A 9,576-nucleotide genomic window follows, 5' to 3' on the forward strand; every position below is an offset into this window, starting at 1 on the left:
GAAATAAAATCATTGCGTTCCTTTCGCAATTGCCATGCTTCCTTCCCCATAATTAAGGGCAAGTTTGGTATTACTGTATTTAAAAAAAAACTATTTTTATTGTGTTGTGAGAATAAATTGTTGTAAAATAAAACAGTTGAGTGTTTGGTAAACTTTTTTTTTATTTTTATAAAAGTGCTTTTAAGTGTAAGAGTGTTTGGTAAACTTTTATATAAAGCTGACGTGACTGTCAAATGACAAAAATGAGTATGATATTAAATGTAAAATAAGAATAATTTTATTTATATTTGACAAAAAAATAGAGAATAATAATTTTATTTAGGGAATTGTTATTAGCACTTCAAAAATCTCATTCTACACTCCAAACTTTTTATATTAGAAAAGAAAAATATATTTGTGAGGAATGTAATGAGATTTTTTAAGTGTCAATAACACTTCCATTTATTTATTAATACTCTCTCTAGAGTCTTCCCCCTTTATTTTCTCAATCTGCATCGACTAGACTTTTCCAAAAACCAAAAAAATCTCTCTAGAAGTCTCCCCCACTACCTCAATTTTCTCAATTTTTATTTTTTCTACTCCGTCTTCTTCTTTTTTATTTTCATCTCCATGGATTCCGAAGGCGCCAATGTCGTGACTATACTATTTTTGATGGGTTGTTCCTCAATCTCACTTGTCTCACTGCATTTTTCTTCCTCATTTTCTCCGTCTGGGCAATCTGGGTTGTCCTAATTTGCAGAAATACGAAGATCAGTCTACTGTAAGTGGTGCAATCTGGGAAATCTAGGCAATTCCGCGATGCCAAAACCGAATTTGAATCCAAGTCTGGTTATCGCTGGAAAGATGATGGTGTTTCTCGGTGCGATTTTGTTAGCGTCGGAATGAGAATGGACGAATGAGAGATGGGTGAAAAGACAGAGACAGAAACGATGTCGTAGGGTATGGAATCCAAGGTCAATAACGATGATTGTTGAAGCTGGGAGTGAACGGCGTTGTGACGGAGTCGACGAGGAGGATCTCTCAATTGAAGTCAGCAACGTCTTCCAGTTGGTATTATGTGTACTTTATTTAATTGTTTAAGGCCATTTTGGGTATTTGAAAGTTTCATTAAAGGACTCGGCACCTCTTGTAAATTAAGTTTGCGCAAGAGCTGTGGAAGCAAAAAAGTCAATTTTTCAAAGTTAGCTTTTGTTTTTTTGACTATTTTTCACCTAAAACTGTAAAAAAATATTGAAGTTTAAAGTTTACCAAACACAAAAAAGCACCCAACTTTTTTTGATACCCGTTTTTTTCAAAAGCAACTTGGTACCAAACCTTTACTAACTCTCTCCAATGCTCCTCAGAATCCATACAGCCTTCTAATGGAAGCAGATAAAGACGCCAAAAGCATATCTACATTTTCTTTTTAGGAAAACTAATGAAAATAGCTTGAAAACTTTGAGTTTTAACGATAAAGACAAAATAAAGAGTAAAGTGAATAGTACCAAAATTAACTTTTTAGTGTAAAAATGTGATTTTTCGTTAAAGTATACAGTATCGGAAGCTTTTCGTTAAAATTCCCTTTCTTTTTTCCCTCGAGCTGTGCTATTAACACTTCAAAAAAGTATCTTTCGCTCCTCTGGAAGAGAGGAGTGCGTGGATAGCTGAATTTCCAATATCAAAAGCTCATTCAGAAGAGTACAGGATCAAATTCTAACAGTGCAAAGATGATCCAAGTACACACTCCGTTCTGTCCATCTCGTAAACACTTCATTCATGTCAAAAATCAAGAACGAAGATCACGCGTAGAAGGTAATATCGTTTTGGTTTGAGGAAGCACAGCATCAACGGTAACTCAGGAAACGCAAGATTCACATTGTTCAAATTGAAAGCACAAAGACGGAGTCAAAACATTAAACAAATTACAGCAGACGAAAAGAAAGTTCAACCATACACCAAGGAAAGGGAAAAAAGGAAAAAAGGAACTCTTTGCGTATATATATATTACCGGTCTTTTATCTTAAATTACTTGCAGTGGGAGTCACAATAAACTTACATATTAGTTATATTTGGTCTTCAAATAAGCATACAAAACCACCTCTATTTGCATGCAAACTTAAAGCCTCGGATTTTCCTAAATTGTTTCGCGAACTTTTGCAACACTCGTGCTACTCACAACCACAGGACAAATGATGACTAGTACAAAGGTAGAGAGATCTTACATTCTCATGTTGATACAGGACCATACGCATACAGGAGCAGAATGGTACGCAGAAGCAAGATACACTCGGTGGAAGTTGCTAGGTGTGCAAAGCCATGAATAAGTTCTGCTTACGGGCATGCTCTGGAATAAGTCGGTTGACTATGTCATGTGGAATTCCTTGAAGCTCTATCAAAGCGAATAGAATGAAACATAAAAGGAGCATTAGAAACATGGAAACCAAATATAAAAAATGTGGTGGATGCAAAAACGCACGTTTATAGAACACGAACAAAAACTGATTCCCTATGGGTTTCTGTAGATCTGTTTTCAACTAGTGTATCCTCTCTCAGTGATTTTGTCTACTTAAGGAAAATCAAATAGATACGAGTTGCCTGCCTATTATTGGTGTGATTTCAACTGTTTGACATAATTTACATATGAAAATATGGGACCGAGGAGCATGACTGAAAATCAATTGGTCAGCTATAAGAGAAAACGATTATAAATACCCCAAACTGTAGAACACAGACCACACAAACTTTAGAACATAGTTGTAACATCTCAACCTCAGAACTTCCTCTCTGGACAGACTTCAGAGTGCTTTGACTCATACTCAGAGCAAAAAGTAGTTCGGAACAAAACACGACACAAGTGTAGACATAGAAACAAGGAGATGAACTCCAGACAGGAAACAAGGACAAGAATATATCACAGCTTCACTCGTTGCAATGTACGGGAGCCACATCTATCCCTATTAAAGGTGGCCCAACGTGGCTCAATACTTAATGCCATCAAATTAAATACATGGAATACAAAGGTGTTAAAGAAACAAAATCTATCTTCTAAACTATACATAAATATGTAGGACTATAAGCTATTAATTAACATAGATGTAGTAATCAAGTTAATAAGCTAGAGAGAATACCACTAAAAAAAAGAACAGAAAAACACAAAACCACCTTTCTCCAATAAGTAGTTTTGTTCAAGGCTTATACGGGTGTGTCCCAAATAAAAGTTTTCTTGGATGTAATGTTTTAATAGACATAATCAAGCCATCTTATTCACATCGGATTAAAGAACTTGCAATGATCATAATCACCATGAAGCCAATGCCAGCAATCTCCATAAAAATTTGTAGAAAACTGAAATGGTATTATGTGTTTATGTAAAGGATACTAATCATACTCACCCTGGGGTTTAAAGTTAAATAGAGGAGGAAGAGGGCGACCATTCGGAAGACGAGTATTTGGGTCTCTCAATTCATCAAAGAAAGGGTGAATGCAAGCTTCCAACTGCAAATCCAATGCAAAAAAAAGTAATTAGAGCTGAATTGTTTTCTTTCTTTTGTTACTGAAGGAAACTAAAATAGAGTCATACTTACAGCAGTGCATCGCAGATTCGGCGAATACTGGAAAAACCTACAAACAAGATCTACCGCCTCTGGGGGTAAGCGTTTTTGAAATACCTGCACCATGACAAGAATATCATGGTTAATCTCCATAATAAATGAATTCCTTTTTAGAGCAATAGCTTATCACTAACCGAAATGAATAACAGCAATAATGATGGAAGCTACATACATATGGATGGATATAAATATCACATTAATGGGAACAGGCATACTGCATTCGGCAAATTGCAATAGATAAGATAATTTGGCGGAAGACATGAAGGCAGTCAAACTAAATTCATGATTAAGTTACTTTTCATGAGTTTATTTGACATCCGAATGACACTCAAGAAAATTATCAATATCAACTTATGGAAAACAACATAGGGTTCCCAAGCTATAAATAAACTATTAATGCAAGCCTTGGCTCCATCCAGAATTTTCAACCTTCAACATCCAAGCTATAAACTATTAATGCAAGACTTGGCCCCATACATAATTTTTAACCTTTAACAGGTACATGTCATGACCATGATTTCATAATTAAAAATCTATGAATAATAGTCTCCATGGAAATTGCCAACCCACTTTGGCAGCTCCACCTATACAGTATTTCTGTACGCCCACTCATCTTAAATATATTAGTCAAAATGGTCTCTAAGATTGTCATAACTCTTTAGCTTTGGTCCCTGAGATTTAAAAATTGATAAAAATGGTCCCTGAGATTTTCCACCGCCAATCATATTGGTCATTCTGTAAAAAAATTCCGTTAAATTGAAGAAACCACCATCAAAGGGAGGGGTTCATTTGACAAAAAATAATCTCAATTTAATGGAGATTTACAAAAGGACCAAATGATTGACGGTGGACAACTCAGGGACTACTTCTATTGATTTTAAATCTTAGGGACCGAGTGAGGAGTTATGCCAATTTCAAGGACCATTTTGGATAAAAAGCCTAAAATAAAATTTGAAGTCAGAAGCATACATCTAAGAATAATACAAAAGTACGTGCAAAGACACACCTTGTGCCAGGGATGAGGCTTTATCTGTGGGAATTTAAATTCAGTATAGTTCGGATTCATGCACTTTATCTCCTCCCTGGTTGGAGTCCCCAAAACCTGCACAAAAATGTATAATTAACCGTATGTCTATTTGAGCATTCCTCTTTTCATAATTGTGAAAGTTTGAAAGCATATCAAGAAAAAAACTGCTTCTTAAAGACTAGAGAACTTTATACTTTTAAATCCTATAAGATTTCACCACCAAAAAAAATTTGATGACATTCTAAGGAGTAACAGTTTATGACAGTTGATTGAACCTAGGATGACCAAACTCAACCCAAAAAGAGTCAAAGCGAACTCATATACTCAACCCTGATGGTTTTGTTTCACAGTTTTAATTCAATATTCAAAGTAATACAAAATGGCAATCTCCACAGAACTAGATTGACATCCTCACCTTAATGATCTCAACTAATTGGTCAACTCCACTTTCACCAGGAAACAAGGGCTGCAAGAGAATTTGGCTAGACAATGTTAAATATTTTTAAGGATGAGAGTAACAAAACAGTAAGTATTCACACATTTGAGTACCAATCACCTGGCCAAGAAGTAATTCAGCCATCACACAACCTGTAGACCATATATCAATAGCTGTTGTGTACTCGGTGGCACCAAATATCAATTCTGGAGCACGATAGTATCTTGAGCAGATGTAAGAAACATTTGGTTCTCCTTTCACCTGATATCACAAATGGGACAGCCTTGTAAGCAAATGAAATTAGATAACAAGACCAAAAGAAACCTTCATCAGTAAAAATGATGGCGTGCAAAACTTACCAACACTTTTGCGCTCCCAAAATCACAAAGTTTCAGCTGATGTGTGTGTGGATTCACCTGAATGACATGAAGCATTAGAACATGACCAACAAAAGGTGAAGGGCAGAGTATAGACACATGCATAAAGATGTAGGAAAATTATTCAAACAGGATGCCCGCGTTTCAAGAGAAGTGTGGACATCCTTGTAGAGGCCACCCCGCAACGTACTCCAATGAATTGAATCCTCTATTTTTTCAGACCCTTCCAAGGATACTCCTTGAAAATTAGACAAATTGAAAACAATTTAGGCATCCAATTGTGATCAGATAAATTCTTAAACTGGGACCTAAAAAGTGGATGGCTCAAATTATTGAAAGACAATGCAGAATGTGCCCTACAAGAGTGTTCACACTTCCGCAAAATGTGCCCCGAGTTATTCAATATTATCTAACTTGTTTCTTTCTTAATTCCTTGGTTATGGTATATGAGTCTATGACCAACTTTCTTTTAAGCTTGCTAGGCCGACAATGATATACAGTCTTAAAAACTGATAAGGAAGGGTAGTAACTTCCTATGCACTCCCTTTAAGAAACAAAAATCAAGCACTTTCCCTAGATACCAAAATGCTTAATATCATATAGGCTCTAAGAGAACTAAAATAGCAAATCCTCAAAGGAAGACGAGAAACTGCAATCGCTAAAATCACCCCAACTCCCTGAATTTTAAAAGTTACAAATCAAACTACTTTTCTTATTGAATAGCTTGATGAGAATGGTATCCATCACACTGCAGGGAATTTCTGGAATTGGAGGACTTGTGGTACATACACTAGAGGCGCAGAAGCAACATGGTGTGAAAACTTTAGACACACACAAAAAACACATATAGAGATACATGAAAGGTACAAAGTACCATTAAAGTAGCATGTTGTCACACAAGAACTACATTGTGCACATGCAGCATTACGCTAAGCACTTCTTGATTTAAAATAAATCGTCTAACTTAATTACAATATTTATAGGAAAACACGAAAAGCTTATGGTAGTTCAAAAAGCAACAAAACGCCTCATATTATGCCTTCGACTCTGAAAACACTATTACCATCTAAATAACAAAGGTATGGCACCAGTTTGACACATATACGAGAGTTAAGTTTAACCAGTAAAAGCAATCACTGGCTCTGCTTAGTAGCCCAGGGTATTGGTCAGACAGATAACTTGCAATGGTGTAAATCACATATTTTGTCATACAGGAGCTCCCAGTTCCTTAGGAAGAAATACAAATCTTACAAGTAAGTTCTGAGGCTTGATATCACGGTGACAGATTCCAATGCAATTATGTATATAAGCGAGTGCCCTGCAAATCTGCACCACAACGAAGTTGAAAATGAGAAGCCTTAGATTGTGTTCATTACAGTTAAACCAAAAGGCGGAGGAAATAAATATGAAGACAAATTCATACCTGATAGGTATAAAGTTTAACATATGTTATTGGCATCCGCTGGTTGATTCTACTATAGTTCCTCGCAATGCGGTTAACCGTCTCAGGAACAAATTCAAGTACAAGGTTCAAGTAAACCTCTTCTTTGTCTGTGGTTGAGAAGAAGCAATGCTTTAGGGCAACAATGTTTGGATGATCCAACATCTGCATAATCTGTAACTCCCTGTTCTTGTAGCGCTTGTCTTGGAGCACCTTCTTGATAGCAACAATCTCTCCAGTTTCTCTACATTTCGCCTGTGCAAAGAAGTTCAAGTTTTATCAACAACGTAATTCATTGGAAAATCAGGTGGGTTCAATTGAGCAAAATATATAGTTCTACCTACCTGGAAAACAACCCCAAAAGAACCAGTTCCAACCACATGTTCTGAAATATAGCTTACTGTCTGTAGAAACCAAACAAAGAAACAAAATGTAAGTCCACGAGTTATAGGAAATCACTGCTTCTGATTTGCAATACCATTACTAGATTAAATTTGAAGAAAAATAGAATATTGTCCAACCTGCCTAGATTGACCACTTCGACCACCAACAGTCGTTCGTATTACGTGTCCTGTTTCAGCACCCACTCCATCAATTACATCCGGTTCACTATCCTACAAGTTACAACAGATGAAATAGTAAGGACTGTCAACATTGTAATAAAAACACCAAATTCTAGTCAAAACAAGTCGCATTCAACTAGAGCGGGGGCCTAATCTAGACCAAAATGCTTGAGAACCATTTTGCTCATCGGTTGCTTGTGGCAGGAGAAATGTAAAGACCCACCATTTTGTTATGCGATAGTTGCAACAAATGACAGTTAATGCAAAAATTTCACAATATATTTAAACAGTATAGAACGAACACCGCTTACTCTTTCGTCATCATGATCTGGCTTGTCCTGCAACCTCATCTCGAGCATCTCCCTCCCCAGCCAATCAACCGAACTAGACGAACTCTTGAAGCCATTCACAGACCTTGAACTGCCAACTCCACCATTCCCTAGGCCAGCAGACGCCATACCGACGTCTGATCACTTCACTACTGCAGCAGAGCAGACGATGCTACTACCTCCCCTCCTTGCAACACTCTCTGCTCCTGAGTTCACTCCCATCCAAGCACCTATCCTTCTATTAACAACAAAAGAACCAAACTTTTTCAAATTTTTTTCCCCAAAAATTTAATTAATTAAAATTAAAATTCATAAAACATAGAAATTGAGCTGAAATTATTGTCAAAAAAATTCAAATTAAAAATTAATTAATTAACTTAATTTAGTTCAGATCCACGCCAAACTCACTCCAACTTTCTAAATTAAGCACAAAATACGAATTCAAAGGCCACCGCCGATCCTCTGAAATCAACCAGACTCCAACAAAACAATTAATTTTCGGCAAATTAATTCAAACGCAATTACATTCAAAATTCAGAGATACGGATCGGTTCGGACGACTGACCTGCAAGCGTTTCGGGGAGGCCTGGAAGCAGAGCTCGCGCATTTTAAACTCCACTACTGGAATTTTTGAGATTTGGGCAGAAAATTATGGGAAGGAGAAGAGTTTGATCGGAGAGAGTGATCGGATACTGTTACTGCTGCGAGAAAATTCAATCTACTTTTTGAGGTTTTATTTAATTTTTTATTTAATTTAATTTGAGCAGTGAATGAGTGAGGAGTACTTAGCAGCAGTTGACAGCTTTGGGTTCTTGTATAAAAAAAAAAAAAAAGGAATAAATAAGGGGCTGGGACAAATGGAGGTTGAATTTTGCTTTCATTACTCTATCTAAAACATGAGGAGGGGAATATAATAAGATTCTATACTTTTAATTTTGGTCCTTTTTTGTCGCTTATTATTACGATTTATTGATACTTATTTTTCATTATAATTAAGAGTATAAATTTTTCAGTGCGCGGGAACACAATCTAGGACATCAAATGTTGTAATACAAATTGTTGAATTTTTTTTTTTCTTTCTAATATCCAATCACTTGTATTCTAAGTTTAAATTAGTCTAATATATATACAAGCATGATTACTCAACAGTTTCAACTTACAAGATCATCCAAGGTATAATCCATCAAGCATGAAGGTCCTGCACCTATTCAAATGTTGAAAAAAAATCTCTAATTCGAATTTCTGACAACTTGGAATTTACATAAAGATCAATTGAGTAGTTCTTAAAAAAAAAAAAGATCAATTGAGTGAGCCAAAAATAACTTTTCAAGAACAAAATGTCCAAAGAATTAGGATAAATCCCAATAAAAGAGGCCCACAAGACAACCAGGTAGAAAGCATGCTCTAAAAGCCAATAATTTGAAGTATCTTTTAAGGATAGTTTATCTTATTACTTTATTTTTTGATGTATTAATCAAAAGGTCAAATATGTTGTTTTATGTAATTAATTATTATAGCCACTCAGTACTATAGTTTAGTAATATTTATTTTCACAAAATTTTAGGTTCAGATCTTGTGAATAGCATACCAATTTATTCCCTTCAGCATTAGTGTAAATAGATCATCGTATTAAAAACCTTAAAATAAATTAATATTGTTATTATCTTATACAACAAAGTCTAAGGATCATGCAAGTGGTCATTTACCATAGTGGTGAAAAGAAGTTATGTCATTACATCTTAGTGTGGGTTTGAACCTAGTCAACTCTCTAATCTAACATCTAACCACTAAGCTACCGTCTTTTCAAAAAACA

At 35.6% G+C, this 9,576-nt stretch overlaps 1 protein-coding gene across 1 annotated transcript; it reads right to left on the reverse strand.

Annotated features, from left to right (window-relative positions):
* Nucleotides 1-1,948: 1,948 nt before the first annotated feature.
* On the reverse strand, nucleotides 1,949-8,645 carry LOC103430103 (shaggy-related protein kinase kappa). The gene is made up of 13 exons (XM_029107427.2): nucleotides 8,329-8,645; nucleotides 7,746-8,001; nucleotides 7,393-7,485; nucleotides 7,216-7,275; nucleotides 6,854-7,126; nucleotides 6,682-6,756; nucleotides 5,413-5,469; nucleotides 5,174-5,314; nucleotides 5,033-5,083; nucleotides 4,597-4,692; nucleotides 3,564-3,647; nucleotides 3,372-3,474; nucleotides 1,949-2,368 (listed from the first exon to the last, which is right to left on the reverse strand). The coding sequence occupies exons 2-13, from the start codon at nucleotides 7,890-7,892 to the stop codon at nucleotides 2,280-2,282; spliced, it is 1,269 nt and encodes a 422-aa protein (XP_028963260.1). The 5' UTR covers nucleotides 7,893-8,001; nucleotides 8,329-8,645; the 3' UTR covers nucleotides 1,949-2,279.
* Nucleotides 8,646-9,576: the final 931 nt, after the last annotated feature.

The sequence above is a fragment of the Malus domestica genome, chromosome 08, assembly GCF_042453785.1.
Source record: "Malus domestica chromosome 08, GDT2T_hap1".
Lineage (NCBI taxonomy): Eukaryota > Viridiplantae > Streptophyta > Magnoliopsida > Rosales > Rosaceae > Malus > Malus domestica.

What these genes read in the sequence shown, in the direction of transcription:
- LOC103430103 (XM_029107427.2), bottom strand. Translation starts at nt 7,892, where the DNA reads ATGGCGTCTGCTGGCCTAGGGAATGGTGGAGTTGGCAGTTCAAGGTCT. An exon ending in GAAGTGGTCAATCTAGGCAG is followed by an intron (nt 7,276 to 7,392) that starts GTTGGACAATAT and finishes TGGTTTCTACAG; the next exon opens with ACAGTAAGCTATATTTCAGA. An exon ending in CTTTTGGGGTTGTTTTCCAG is followed by an intron (nt 7,127 to 7,215) that starts GTAGGTAGAACT and finishes TTCTTTGCACAG; the next exon opens with GCGAAATGTAGAGAAACTGG.